At 45.2% G+C, this 15,684-nt stretch overlaps 1 protein-coding gene across 17 annotated transcripts in view; it reads right to left on the bottom strand.

Moving 5' to 3' along the window:
* Window positions 1-15,684, bottom strand: part of LOC133759570 (mediator of RNA polymerase II transcription subunit 18) — a 187,565-nt gene that overhangs the window by 53,853 nt on the left and 118,028 nt on the right. For 3 of the 17 annotated variants that reach the window (XM_062190772.1, XM_062190766.1, XM_062190769.1), the window contains exon 1: window positions 1,631-1,926. The exons of 13 other annotated variants lie outside the window; for them this stretch is intronic. In XM_062190772.1, coding sequence (XP_062046756.1) covers window positions 1,631-1,639 — 9 coding nt within the window. In that variant the 5' untranslated portion in view covers window positions 1,640-1,926. Of the gene's footprint in view, window positions 1-1,630; window positions 1,927-15,684 lie in introns of those variants that run through there. One more of the 17 variants, XM_062190768.1, reaches the window with a different exon arrangement.

Below are 15,684 nucleotides of genomic sequence, written 5' to 3'. Positions count from 1 at the left end.
ATCTGCTGGTTCACTCCCCGGATGGCCACAATGGCTGGAGCTGCGCTGATCTGAAGCCAGGAGCCAGGAGCTTCTTTCAGGTCTCCCACACAGGTGCAGAGGCCCAAGGACTTGGGCCATCTTCCACTCCTTTCCCAGGCCATAGTAGAGAGCTGGATCGGAAGTGGAGCAGCCGGGACTTGAACCGGCACCCATATGGGATGCCGGCACTGCAGGTGGCGGCTTTACCCACTAGACCACAGCATCGACCCCAGAAACATTTATCTTTAAAAAAAAAAAGTGAATTATTGGGGTCAGTGCTGTGGTGCAGTAGGTTAAGCCTCTGCAGCACCAACAAGCTACTGGTTCACATCTAGGCTGCTCTACTTCCAATCTAGCTCCCGGCTGATAGCCTGGGAGGGCAGAAGAGGATGGCCCAAGTGCTTGGGCTCTTGTACCCAAGTGGGAGGCCCAGAAGAAGCTCCTGGCTCCTGGCTCCAGATCGGCCCAGTTGCAGCCATTTAGGAAGTGAACCAGGGAACAGAAAATCTTTCTGTCTTTCCTCCTCTTTCTGTAACTTTGTCTCTCAAACAAATAAATAAAATAAAAAATGAATTATTGAATTAGTAAAGCCCTAGCTCTGGTGATAAAACAGAATCGATTCACCTCATGATGCAGTACCTCAGTTTCAGAAACACACGAACAACGCTTTTGTCTATCTTCTACCTGGGAACTCAGGTGAAAATACTACCATAAAGAAACCAATCATATTAAATTATGAGATACATTTAGGAGTGTTACTGGTGTTCTCACCCTTTTACACTTCTAAGTCACCAACACAGGCATTTTTTTTTTTTATCTCAGGGGGAAAACAAAGCAGCTTAGGTCTGAACATGTTTTCAGCTGCTTCACGAGTCAAAGAGATCGCATGTCTTTCTCTTAGATAGTAGAATGTTCGGCAATGATTCACAGGCTTTCCTCTGCCTCGTGTGTTTAGCAACCCTTTAATGAACATCTACTTGAAACTATTTCTCCCAATTTGCGATATTATATAAATCCCTACGAGGTTAGGAAAATGAGCTCACAGTTATTGGCTTGGTCTCCAGCTATCCCTGACAGATGTAAAGCACTGACTTCAGAAGCGTTTCTACTGAAGTCTTGTTTGATGAGAACGGAAACACCAGCACAATGGAAAAATCTCGAGACTTAGTTGGAAAATGTATAACCAAATCTAAAACGCTAAGTCAATTCTTAAAAATGGTCCTGTTTATAGAAGTCAACAGTTCTAGCTCTACACCACATATAAGCAGTTGCCCAAATTCCGTAAAATATTAGTAAAATACCTCTGAATTACAAACAAGAGTCGCTATAGGGCTCATCTTCTACAAGGGCAGGAAGTTAACAGCTCATTTCTCAGCAACATAATGTAAAATACAGACTTTTACAGATCAAGTAAAACAAAACTGCAAGTGGTAAATTAATGTAACTGAAAATAACTTATGTTTTCAATTCATTCTTCACAAACTAATAAACATTCCAAAGTTATGAACATGAAAATTCTTGCATTCAAACTCCTATAAACTCCTCGGCTTCACCTGTAAATCTGCCTTGCGTCTGTCAAGATCTTGTTTCTCTGCCTTCTATTACTCACCCACTGCATCTGGATTTACCGGTCTGGAGACATCAGCTTGCCCCATGATTAAATTGTCTGATGTATCTCACGACAACCAACTCTCCTGGACAAAAGCAAACTTCTTAAAAAGATAAATCCACACAAGGAGGGGACACACAATCTTCTCTTGGTGTCACTGCCAGACAAGCATCAGGAAATGGCACGAGGTCGGTTAATATGCCGGAGTTTCTAATCCCTGTATCCAGGTCTGGGCACTTGTAGTTCTTTCAAAGATGTCTTCACACAGGCTCTCTTCACACAGGAATGCCTGTCATTCCAGAGTGCACTGTGTAGAGCTGAAGTGCAGGAAGGGGAGGAGACTGCCAACCACATTCTAGCTGCTGAGCGGCACAGCCCAAAAGTCCACACCTCCTCTTCCTGACTTTGAGCCTGGCTGGAACTCCAAGCTCAGAGCCACAGAAGAAGCAGCAGCACAGCAAAGAATTTGTAAATTTAATTACACAAAAGCATCAGTGTGGTTATGAGTAGCATGCTCATGGAAACAAGTCCTTCAAAGACTCTGTTTTAGACACAGGCTTACCTCAAAATGTCAGATTGTTCTGGCATTTTATTATAGTCGTCATAGGTTGAATATTTGTATACCCTCTGTAATACTATAAAATATACATCTATCTATCTATCTATCTAGTCCATTTGTGGGCATACAGCTCCTAAATTCCTTGGAATCTCCAAAGTGAGAATGTCTCTTCAAATGCTAATTAGTTGACTGATGGTTGGTAGCCCCTAGCTTGCTTCAGGATGGGGGCTGCACCCTCCAAAAAGACCAAAGTAGGATTAGAAATTTAGAACTTTCAGTCCTACCTCCCAAACACAGGGAGGAAAGAGAGGCTGAAGGTTAGGTTGATTGATCATCAATAGCCAATTAGTTAATCAATCGTGTCTATGTAATGAAGCCTCTTTTAAAATTCCAAAGGGACTACATGTGGAGGACTTCCTAGATAGCTGAACACTTGGAAGCTTCTGGAAGGTGATGCGCCTGGAAAGAGCCTAACTTTTCATCTGGTAATTCATTAGTATCCTTGGTAATATCCTTTGTAACAAACCTATAAGACCACCACAAAACACACCAAACATCTAGTCAAAGGAAAGGTCTATTGTTGGGTGGGGTACAATACTGACAGGCTGGAGGGGGAGGGAGAAAAGAGGGTGAAAAAGTGGAGGGGTGGGGAGAGAGAGAGAGACAGAGAGAGAGATGTGTCAAGAGAGCCCGTGTGTGGGAGGGAAGCAGGTCCTGGCAGGGTGTAGGGAAGTGGGAGCATTAGGGTGGGGGTGGGGGTGGAGCTGATGCTTGGAGTCACCTGACATGGCACCCGGAGCTTAAGACAGCACCACAGATAAGACAACACCATTTTACTAACAAAACCTGTAAATCTAAGTCCGTACCCCAACCCCCAACCCCCAGTTCTGTGAATCACTGTAGCAAAATAACTGAATCCTGGAAGAGGATTGTGGGAACTCTGATTTGTAGTTGACTAGTCTTTTCTCTTTTTATTGAAGATTTATTTATTTCTTTGAAAGGCACAGTTACAGAGAGGCAGAGGCAGAGAGACAGAGAGAGAGAGAAAAAAAAAAGAGAAAAAGAGAGAGAAAGAGAGTCTTCCATTTGCTGGTTCCCTCTCCAGATGGCCACAATGGAGATGTGCCAATCCAAAGCCAGCAGCCAGGAGCTCCCTACAGGTCTCCCATGCAGGTGCAGGGGCCCAAGGACTTGGGCCATCTTCTACTGCTTTCCCAGGCCATAGCAGGGAGCTGGATTGGAAGTGGAGCAGCTGGGACTTGAACTGGTACCCAAATGGATGCCGGCACTGCAGGCAGCGGCTTTAACTGCTATGCTACAGAGCTGGCCCCAGTTGATTGGTCTTAAGCACAGGTAAAAACAACCTGGGGTTTTGACTGGCAACTAAAGTGTGTGTGGGACCAGTCTTGGGGCTGTGCCCTCCACCTGCAGGCTCTGATGCATTCTCTAGGTAGATGCTGAACTTAGAGGACACTCAGCTGGTGTCCACTGTTACAGTGTTGCATGGGGGAGAGGGGACCCTCAAATACCAGGTGTCAGAAGTATGTTCTGAGACCCCAGTGGAAGAAAGTAAGTTTGGTGTTTTTTCCTATATTTCCAGATGGCCAAATTGACATGTTGAAATGTTAATTCCCAATATGATACTGTTAGGAGATGGGGCCTTTGGGAGGTAATTAGGACATGAGGGTAGAACCCCCAGGAGTGGTTGTAGGGACTTATTAAAAAGTCTCCACTGGTGTAGCGGGTTAAGCCACCGCCTGCAGTGCTGGCATCCCGTATAGGTGCCAGTTCGAGACTCAACTATCATACTTCTGATCCAGCTCTCTGATTTGGCCTGGGAAAGCAGTAGAAAATGGCCCAAGCCTTGGGCCCCTGCCCCCCGCGTGGGAGACCTGGAGGAAGCTCCTGGTTCCTGGCTTCGGATTGGTGCAGCTCTGGCCGTTGTGGCCAATTGGGGATTGAACCAACGGATGGAAGACCTCTCTTTCTCTCTGCCTTTCCTTCTCTTTCTTGTGTAACTCCACCTTTCAGATAAATACATAAATCTTTAAATAAATTTTAAAAAGGCTCCACAGAGCTCTCTAGTTCTTTCCACCAGAGGGTACATCATTTGGAGGTCAGAAAGAGGGTCTTCACAGACACCAAATCCAAGTGCCTTAATCTTAGACTTCACAGCATCCAGTACTTTGAGAAATAAATGTTTACTATTTAAATAAATCAGTCCATGGTATTTTTTTATAGCAGCTGGAACAGACAAACAATAAATAAATCTAAAACAACAACAACAACAAAAAAAAAAACAAAAAAAAAACAACTAAATGTACCCTTTCTTAGAATAAAAAGAAACATTTCTGAAAATGTGTTTACTGAAATAGTAAACTTGAAATAAATATTTGGAATGTATTACACAATACTTCTCTTCCTGATAAAGCACAATAACCCACCGTACGATCTTGAGAGGACAAAAAATTACAGGAAGTAGCCCTAAATGCTGGGGAAATAATACATGGAAATATTAGCTAATCACATGCAGCAACAAAAATCCAGCATGCACACTGCTTTTTCCTTTTTATCATGATATTGCTAACTCACATATAGCTAAATAGAGATATTAAGAATGTAACTTGATAAATCTTTATTTACATACAGACCCATGTATACTAACACTAAATTTTCTAAATATAAAGAAGACACACACTTGTCCAGTGTTGTGGCTCAATAGCCTAAGCCACCACCTGCCAGCATCCCATATGAGCACCAATTTGAGCCCCGGCGGCACCACTTCTGATCAAGCTCCCTGCTAATCTGCCTGGCAAAAAAGCAGTGGAAGATGGCCCAGTCCACTGGATCCCTGCCACCCACGTGGGAGACTCAGACGAAGATCCAGGCTCCTGGCTTTGGCCTGGCCCAGACTCTGTGGTTGCAGCCATTTGGGGAATGAACCAGTGGATGAAGATTTCTCTCTTCCTCTCTCTCTAACTCTGCCTTTCAAATAAATAAATCACACATAACACAACACTCACATACCTTGTATTATTTCACAAACACCCAAGGTAAAAGAGGTAACTAATATTTTGAGCACTTATTAAAAAGTTTTATACTTGTTTCATTTAATCATCATTATAACTAGCCCTGCATTGTAAGAGATGTTATTATCTACTTTATTTTCAGATAAGAAAAGTAGGGTTAGTGAGTTCAAATACTGTGTCTTACATTGCCAAGTTTCTAAGTATCAAAGTCTAATATTCTTTCAACAAAAAAGTTACCAAAAAATAGAGGTTTTAGTTTAAGTCTTTGTGGTCCAAACTGAGGTCCTAGAAAGATTTCTAGTATCTAGACTTTCCCCTAAGCCTTTTTTTCCCCCTTCATTATGACATTGCTATACAGTTAAAAAATGTGCACAAGTACTTAGGCAACATTCAACTGTTAGTACTGGTATTAGTGAAGAAAACATGATGTTGATCATCAAAATAGGAAGGAGAGTAAAAAGAAAAACACACTGAAAGAATGATCCTATCTGAGTATCACTCTTTGGAACACAGGCACTATATTTACACATGTAGAAGCAGACCATTTGCAACAGCAGTTTCTACCGCTGTGAAATAGAGACGTGAAAGGTGGCAAATGCATTGCTTGGGTGCCCAGGAGGGACTCAATACACTTGCAGTTATCAACATCGCTATCAATATCATCATTATGGAGTCAATACTGAATACTGCTTAAGTGTGTCAGAGTTGGGGCCGGCGCCGTGGCTTAACAGGCTAATCCTCCGCCTTGCGGCGCTGGCACACCGGGTTCTAGTCCCAGTTGGGGCGCCGGATTCTATCCCGGTTGCCCCTCTTCCAGGCCAGCTCTCTGCTATGGCCCGGGAAGGCAGTGGAGGATGGCCCAAGTGCTTGGGCCCTGCACCCGCATGGGAGACCAGGAGGAAGCACCTGGCTCCTGGCTTCGGATCAGCGAGATGCGCCAGCTGCAGCGGCCATTGGAGGGTGAACCAACGGCAAAAAGGAAGACCTTTCTCTCTGTCTCTCTCTCACTATCCACTCTGCCTGTCTAAATAAATAAATAAAATTATTAAAAAAAAAATAAAAATAAAGTGTGTCAGAGTTGGACACACACTGACTGAAACTTCAATTACAGCTCTATCACTTTTTAGATGTTAAAACTAGGCAAGTTACTTAACCTGTCTGAGCCTTGGATTTCTAATTATTATTAAAAATAATAAATAAAATAATAATTAATAATAATAAATAATAAATAAATAAAACATTTATTTATTTTATTTGAAAGGCAGAGGTACAGAGAGAAGGAAAGACAGAGAGAAAGGTCTCCCATCTGCTGGTTCATGCTCCAAGTGGCCATAACAGTCAGGGTTCAGTCAGACTGAAGCCAGAAGCCTGGAACTCTATCTAGGTCTCCCACGTGGGTCATCCTCTGCTGCTTTCTCAGGTGCACTAGCAGGGAGCTGCATAGGAAGTAGAGCAGCTAGGATGTGAACTGACACCATAGGGGATGCCAGACTGGTGGTGGCTTAACATGCTGCACCCCAGGTTTCCTAAGAAGAGTACAGCAATATTTAGCAATTCTAGGTAGTTGCAGAATTAAATGACATAACATAAATAAAGAGCTTTGTCACTGGTACCTGGAAAACTCTTAAAAGCAAGCAATAATCACTATAGTTGTTCCAGTAAAAAGACAAATCAAGAAAGGATAGGCTAGGTCAGGAGCAGCTAAATGACAGTACATTGCAAAAAACTGTCAGTACGAAGAGGTCAGTTAGAATAGGAAGAGGAGGCCGGCGCCATGGCTTAACAGGCTAATCCTCCGCCTTGTGGCGCCGGCACACCGGGTTCTAGTCCCGGTCAGGGCGCCGGATTCTATCCCGGTTGCCCCTCTTCCAGGCCAGCCCTCTGCTATGGCCCGGGAAGGGAGTGGAGGATGGCCCAAGTCCTTGGGCCCTGCACCCTCATGGGAGACCAGAAGAAGCACCTGGCTCCTGGCTTCGGATCAGCGAGATGCGCCGGCCGCAGCGGTCATTGGAAGGTGAACCAATGGCAAAAAGGAAGACCTTTCTCTCTGTCTCTCTCTCTCTCACTATCCACTCTGCCTGTCCAAAAAAAAAAAAAAAAAAAAAAAAAAGGAAGAGGATGACATTTCTGTGCCATCAACAGAGACAGCATACAAGAACAAGCAGACCAGGAAGGAAGTCTGCACAGAATCACGACTGGTCTTCAGAAACACCACACAGATGGAACGACCCAGAAAAAAGTATTATCTCTAATATCTAGGTACATTCAAACTAGACATATTAAATCCTTCCCCAACATACAGCCCAGAAAGAGTACCTTAGAATCTGGTTTATGTAGACAGGACCATACACGAGAACAGAGAGACTTATGAATTCTGGTATAGGTGCTGAAACCCCTACCATATTTTCATTGTTTATTTATTTGAGAGGTAAGAAAGAGAGAGATAGAGAGACTGAAAAAGAGAGAGAGGAGATAGCACCTATCTACTGGTTCACTCCCCAGATGCCTGTGATATGGCCAAGAGGCCAAAGCTAAGAGCTAGGAACTCAATTCAGATTTTCCACAAGGGTGGCCAGGAATCCAATCACTTCAGTCAACATTGCTGCTTCTTACGGCCTGTGCTGGCAGGGAGCTGGAGTCAGGAGTCAAAAGTGGGAATCGAACCCAGCATTTTGATGTGTGATGTTGGCATCCCAAGTGGCATCTTAACTGCTGTGTCAAACTCCTGCCCTACAATTCCCTCTTACTATTTCTTAGCTAATAAAAGAAACTCTTTTGGGCTGGCGATGGAGCTCACTAGGCTAATCCTCCACCTGCGGCACCGGCACCCCAGGTTCTAGTGCCAGTCGGGGCGCCGGATTCTGTCCCGGTTGCCCCTCTTCCAGGCCAGCTCTCTGCTGTGGCCAGGGAGTGCAGTGGAGGATGGTCCAAGTGCTTGGGCCCTGCACCCGCATGGGAGACCAGGAGAAGCACCTGGCTCCTGGCTTCAGATCAGCGTGGTGCCCCGGCCACAGCAGCCACTGGAGGGTGAACCAACGGAAAAGGAAGACCTTTCTCTCTGTCTCTCACTGTCCACTCTGCCTGTCAAAAAAAAAAAAAAAAAAAAAAAAAAAAAGAAATTCTTTTGTAAACTTTTATTTATCTATTTTTAAATTTATTTCTTAATTTATTTGACAGATATAGTTAGACAGTGAGAGAGAGACAGAGAGGTCTTCCGTTGGTTCACCCCCCAAATGGCCGCCACGGCTGGAGCTATGCCAATCCGAAGCAAGGAGCCAGGTACCTCCTCCTGGTCTCCCATGCAGGTGCAGGGCCCAAGCACTTGGACCATCCTCCACTGCCTTCCCGGGCCACAGCAGAGAGCTGGACTGGAAGAGAAGCAACCAGGACTAGAATCCGGCGCCCAATGGGATGCTAGTGCCATAGGCGGAGGATTAACCAAGGGAGCCACGGTGCTGGCTACTTATTTATCTATTTATTAAAGACAGACATACAGAACTCCCGTCTACTGGCTTCCCTCAGTGGTTTAATGGCTGCGGTTGACAGGGGTAAAAGCTAGGAATACAATCTAAGGCTTCCACATTAGTGGTAGGAACTTGATCACTCGAGTCACCACCCCTGCCTCCCAGAGTTAGCATTAGAAGAAAGATGGAGTCAAGAGCTGGAGCCAGGAATCAACCCAAGAATTCTGATGTAGGATGAAGGTGTCTTAACTGCTAAGCTACAGACTCATGCCAGAAACTCTCTTTAGAGTCCTTTTCCTCCACTGCTTAGTGCCTCAAGGAATGAGACAGTAACAGAATTAAAATTTGTGAATCTCTTCCTATTTAGAGAAAGTGCAATACAGGCTTTATAAAAAGATTTAATAAGCAAAGGAATCCAAGCTACAGTTTAGACTTAGTCGGTACTTTAAGTCCTCTATCTAGAGCTCTGTTTTCCTCTTCCTCCCTCCCTCCTTCCATTCTTTCCCCCCTCATTTATTTCAAAAATAGAGACAGAGATCTTCATATCTTCCACCTGCTAGTTCACTCTCCAAATGCCTGCAATGGCCAGCACTGGGCAAGGCCAAAATCCGGAGTCCAGAAGCCCATCCAGATCTCCCACTTGGCAGGGATCCAAGAAATTAAACCACTATCTTCTGCCTCCTAGCAGGCACATTAGCAAGAAGCGAGGTGGGAAATGGACTAGTTGGCAAAGTAGTTGGGACTGGAACCAAGCACTCCAATAGGGGTATTGGGCTTTTCATATAGCATCCTTTTTTTTTTTTTTTTTTTTTTTGACAGGCAGAGTGGATAGTGAGAGAGAAAGGTCTTCCTTTGCTGTTGGTTCACCCTCCAATGGCCGCTGCAGCCGGCGCATTGCGCTGAGCCGAAGCCAGGAGCCAGGCGCTTCTCCTGGTCTCCCATGCGGGTGCAGGGCCCAAGGACTTGGGCCATCCTCCACTGCCTTCCACAGCAGAGAGCTAGACTGGAAGCGGAGCAACCGGGACAGAATTCAGCGCCCTGACTGGGACTAGAACCCAGAGTGCCCGCGCCGCAGGCGGAGGATTAGCCTAGTGAGCTGCGGCGCAGACCCCCAAGACTGTTTCTAAACTCTACATGTAGCCTGTAAGGAGCTGAGCATGCCAAAGATACTATTTCCCTAAAAGCCCAAACTTGTATAGTTCCGCAAGGTGGTACCCAACAGAAAAACTTAAGGAGATCATCAGCCAACAGTACAAGCTGTCACAAAGCAGGCCACATAGACATGAACTAAATTCTACCTCAGTGAGCCATGATTACTATATTCCACTAATTGAAATCCCAATTTGTTATAATTGTTAATAAAGGGGGCCAGTGTTATGTAGTGGCTTAAGCTGCCTCCTGTGACACCAGCATACCATATGGGCACCAGTTCGTGTCCTGGCTGCTCCACTTCCAATTCAGCTCCCTGTTAATGGCCTGGGAAAAGCAGCAGAGGATCGCCTAAGTGTCTGGACCCCCGACAACCATGTGGGAGACCCAGATGAAGCTCCTGGCTCCTGGCTTCAGCCTCGCCCAGTACGGATGTTGCAGCCATCTGGGGAGTGAACCAGTGGATGAAAGCTCTCTCTTCCTCCCTCTCGCTCTGTAACTCTGACTTCCAAAATAAATAAATATTTTTTAAGGGGCTGGTGCTGGGGTATAGCAGGCAAAGCTGCCGCCGGCAGTGCCGGCATCCCATATGGGCACTGGTTTGAATCCTGGTTGCTCCACTTCTGATCCAGCTCTCTGCTATGGCCTGGGAAAGCAGTGGAGGATGGCCCAAGTCCTTGGGCCTGCACCCTTGTGGGAGACCCAGAGGAAGCTCTTGGCTCCTGGTTTAGGACTGGCACAGCTCCGGGCGTTGCAGCCAACTGGGGAGTGAACCAGTGGATGGAAGTCTCTCTCTCTGCTTCTCCTCTCTCTGTGTGTAACTCTTTCAAATAAAAAATAAATAAGTCTTTAAAAAATTATTTATAAGGAGTAAGACATTGTTGAATATCTTTGCCAAGGCCTACCCAGAGTATGAGCAAAACTTCACCCACCTTTTCCTGAAAAAAGTAGTTTGAATTGTCTTCTTATATGTTAGTCACTGGGTTTGTTGCTAAATCAGACTGAGATCACAGCAGCTTTTCAGTGTTCATATCTGGGCCATACTTCTTTTTGGAAAGAGAGAAACAGAGACAACGGGGGCCGGTTTGAGTCCCAGTTGCTCCACTTCCACTTGCAGCTCCCTACTAATGTGCCTGCGAAAGCCGTGGAAGATGGCGCAGCTCCTTGGGCCCCTGCACCCATGTGGGAGACTTGGATGAAGCTCCAGACTCCTGGGTTCAGCCTGCTCCAGACCTGGCCATTGCAGCCATTTGGGGATGGAAGAGCTCTCTATCTCCTCCTTCTCTCTCTCTCTGTAATTCTTTCCAATTGAGAGAGAGAGAGAGAGAGAGATCCTATGCTCTGGTTCACTCCCCAAATGTGTGCGTCAAGGCCAGGTCAGGCTAAAACTAGGAGGCTGGAACTAAATTCAGGTCTCCCCACGTGAGAGGCAGGGACTCAAGCATCTGAGCCATCACACAGTGCTTCCCCGGGCACACATTAGCAGGAAGCTGGAATAGGGTGTCCAGTAAGGACCTGAACCCAGGCACTCCAATACGAGACGCAGGCATCGCAAACGGCATTTCTGACTGCTGCGCCAAATGTCCTCTCTAATGCTTTCAATTCACAAAGAAAATGGTATTTTAATAAATTAACATGTGATGACAATTGTATTTTCACTTGAAAATCATGATCTCTAAGTGTATGTAGTTACTTCTTTTACTAGCTGAGACTTCATAGTAGTAAAAATATCAAAACTCTAGCTTTGGATTAAGTGAAGAAGATTTTAAATTCAAGATTACTTTGTCTTCTTTGTGCAGAGGTAAGGAATAGGGTTCCTTATGTCTGCTACATTCAGGCATAAGCTACATCACTGATTTCTTCCATGTGTGAACATTTTGACTGATTATTTTCTTTGCTTAGAGATACTCTGTTTCTCAGATTTAACGCTCAAAGAGAAAAGACTATGAATAACAGAGATAATTACAAATTTTCTTGACCTTACAATTTTTTAGACTATGTATTTTCTTCTGATAAAAACATTCTTCTAGGGGCCAGCGCTGTGGCGTAGCAGGTTAACAGTCTGGCCTGAAGCGCCGGCATCCTATAATGGGCACTGGTTCGAGACCCGGCTGTTCCACTTCCGATCTAGCTCTCTGCTATGGCCTGGGAAAGCAGTAGAAGATGGCCCAAGTCCTTGGGCCCCTGCACCCTTGTGGGAGAACTGGAAGAAGCTTTTGGCTCCTGGCTTCGGATCAGCACAGCTCCAGCAGTTGTGGCCAATTGGGGAGTGAACCAGCGGATGGAAGAACCTCTCTCTCTCTCTTTCTGCCTCTCCTTCTCTCTCTGTATAACTCTAACTTTCAAATATATAAATAAATCTTTTTAAAAAAATACTCTATAGAGATCTGAAACTTTTAGTGACATTTACAGTTCTCAAACTGTGGGCAAATACATCACACACCAATATGAGAATGCTCTTATGCTCTAGATTTTCAAAAACCAGTTTTTAAGATCAATCATGAGTATAATGCTTTAATTTAAATGTGTTTTTATGATGATGTACCAACATAAATTGGATTTCCAAGAAGAGTAAGCTCTTAGCTATTTTAATTACATCTCCCTCAGCTTAATTCAGCAAACTCCTTCTTTTCTATGATCTGAGATGTCTCAAAGAGGTAAGCTGCAGCGAGAGGTTAGGAAGCCAGCTCCTTTCCTCCAGGAGAGGATGACCAACAGAAATTACTAGAAGATCACACAAATACATATCCAAGTAAATGACGAATTTTCAACTTCTGGATATATAATTGGCAGAGAAAGCAGCAGTGCCCCCCCCCCAACCCCCGCCATGATCCACTCTAATCTAGTCCGGCTCGCTCTTGAAAGTTACAGGAGATAACATCCTACATTTAATAACTGTGTCTCAAACTCCATGTGGAAATTAGAAGGCCTTGATAATCATTTGCAAACTTGTCATTGTCTCATCTATTCATATAAATTGCTCCCTTGGCCTGGAATTTCTTTCCCAGGTCCATCTGGGGAACATTTCTCATCCTTTAAGAACTGGCTCTAATGTTGCTTTCTCTATTTGCTATGTGCCTTTCCTTAGTCACTCAAGCAGAATTCCAATACATATTTACTGAACCCTCATCATGTGCCTAGGATGCTGCTGCTGCTATGGTTCAAGTGAACAGAGTACAGTGAGAACCAAGGTCCTATGCAAACACATGTATAAACATGTCTAGCTGTGTCTTGAGAGATCAGAAAAAATACCTTGAATGAAATGAAATCTAGGGCTGGTGCTGTGGTACAGCAGGTAAAGCCGCCGTCTGTGGTGTCAGCATCCCACATAGGCGCTGGTTCAAGTCTGGGCTACTTCCACCGCTCTATGGCCTGGGAGAGCAGTGGAAGATGGCCCAGGTTCTTGGGCCCCTGCACCTGTGTGGGAGACCCAGAAGAGGCTCCAGGCTCCTGGCTCCTAGCTTTGGATCGGCACAGCTCCAGCTGTTAAGGCCATCTGGGGAGTGAACCAGTCGATGGAAGATCTCTCTCTCTCTCTCTGCCTCTGTCTCTCTCTTTCTGTAACTCTGCCTTTCAAATAAATAAAATCTTTAGGGAAAAAAGAAATAAATGAAATTTAGGGGCTGGTGTTATGGCTCAGTGAGCTAACTGCTGCTTACAATGTTGGAATCCCATATTGGAGTGCAGGTTCAAGTCCCAGTTACTCATCCAGCTTCCTGCTACTGTGACTAGGAAAGCAGCCAAACATGGCCCAAAGTACTTGGGCCCCTGCCACCCATGTGGGAGACCTACATGGAGTTCCAAGCTCCTGGCTTTGGCCTGGCCCAGACATGGCTGTTGTGCCCATCTGGGAAATGAACCAGTGGATGGAAGATCTGTATCTCTATTGCTCTGCTTTCCAAATAAATAAATAAATAAATCTTCTAATTTTTTTTTAAAAAGATCTATTTATTTATTTTGAAAGTTAGAGTTAGAGAGAGAGAGAAGGACAGTCAGAGAGAGATCTTGCATTTGGTTTACTCCTCAGATGGCTCCAATCTCCAGCAATGGGCCAGGCTAAAGCCAGGAGCCAGGAGCTTCATCCAGGTCTCCCATAAGGGTGACAGGGGCCCCAAGTACTTTGGACCATCTTCTGCTGCTTTTCCCAGGCCATTAACAGAGAGCTGGATTGGAAGTAGAGCAGGGCAGACAGGAACCCCCAGCCATATGAGATGCCAACGTCACAGGTGGCAGCTTTAACTGCTACACCACATCACAAGCCCATAAATAAATCTTAAATGGGGGGGGGGGGAGTTGGCAACACTGTGTTGTAGTATAGCAAGATAAGCCTCCACCTGTAGCGCTGGCAACAATTTTCAGGCTTGTCCATTAGGTAAGATACTTTTAGTGGGCAAGTACCATGATGAATTTATCTTTTTTTTTTTTTTTTTTTTTTTTTTTTAAGATTTTATTTAGGGCCGGAGCTGTGGCTCAGTTGGCTAATCCTCCGCCTGTGGTGCTGGCACCCTGGGTTCTAGTCCTGGTTGGGGTGCCAGGTACTAGTCCTAGTTGCTCCTCTTCCAGTCCAGCTCTCTGCTGTGGCCTGGGAGGGCAATGGAGGATGGCCCAACTGCTTGGGTCCCTGCACCCGGATGGCAGACCGGGAGGAAGCACCCGGCTCCTGGCTTCGGATCGGTGCAGTGCCGGCCGTGGCGGCCATTTGGGGAGTGAACCAATGGAAGGAAGACCTTTCTCTCTGTCTCTCTCTCTCTCACTGTCTATAACTCTACCTGTCAAATAAATTAAAAAAAAAAAAAAAAAAGAGGTAGAGTTATACTGAGAGGGAGAGACAAAAAGAAAAGTCTACCATCCACTGGGTCACTCCCCACATGGCCACAACATCTGGAGCTGTGCTGATCTGAAGCCAGGAGCCAGGAGTTCCTCTGGGTCTCCCACACGGGTGCAGGGGCCCAAGGACCTGGTCCATCTTCTACTACTTTCCCAGGCCATAGCAGAGAGGTGGATTGGGAGAGAAGCAGCTGGGACTAGAACCAGTGACCATATGGGATGCCGGCGCCACAGGCAGAGGATTAACCTACTATACCTCAGCGCTGGCTCCCCCATGTATTATCTTTAAACTCCTGATGTTTGGCATAACTTGGTGCATAGTATATATGCAGTAAACATTTATTAGCCTTGATTACACTGGAAAAAAGAGCATTCTTTAACTTTAAGCTTTGTTCATGGAATCTAATAGCAAAAGGCAACTAAATTGAAGTGTCAGTAAAAAGGGCTAGAAGAATTGTGGGGGTCATGGACTACTTTATCATTCCAAACAATTCTGAAAGTTGCTGTTTAACTCTCATCTGTAAGGGAAAAATGGCATGCTCATGATGGCGTTTGAGAACTTCCAGCTTTGCAAGTAGTAAAAAAGATTTGTCAAATGAATGTTCACTCATATAATCACTACTATTAGGCTCAAGGTGCTAAGCAGAAGGCATTTGAACTTCATGTGAACTAGCCTGAAGAACAGGTTGAAAGAGGCAGAGAAGGTTAAAGTTAAGGCAGGGCCACTGGAATCACTGGATACCATACCACTTACTCCAAATAATACTGGTTTCTTTATGTGGTTGCTTCACTGGATACAAAATACATACAAAACTGCATCTTATCCTACATCAAATACCATGACTCCTGCTTTCCTGCTTTACCCTGATTTCCAGAAGGCAGAAATGTTTACTAGCCGGTGCCACAGCTCAATAGGCTAATCCTCTGTCTGCAGTGCTGGCACTCCGGGTTCTAGTCCCGGTCAGGGCGCTGGGTTCTGTCCCGGTCACTCCTCTTCCAGTCCAGCTCTCTGCTGTGGCCTGGGAG

Source organism: Lepus europaeus, chromosome 5 (assembly GCF_033115175.1).
Source record: "Lepus europaeus isolate LE1 chromosome 5, mLepTim1.pri, whole genome shotgun sequence".
In the NCBI taxonomy this organism is placed as follows: domain Eukaryota; kingdom Metazoa; phylum Chordata; class Mammalia; order Lagomorpha; family Leporidae; genus Lepus; species Lepus europaeus.
The sequence above is the reverse complement of the archived record's forward strand: the minus strand, read 5'-3'. Positions and strand labels throughout refer to the sequence as shown.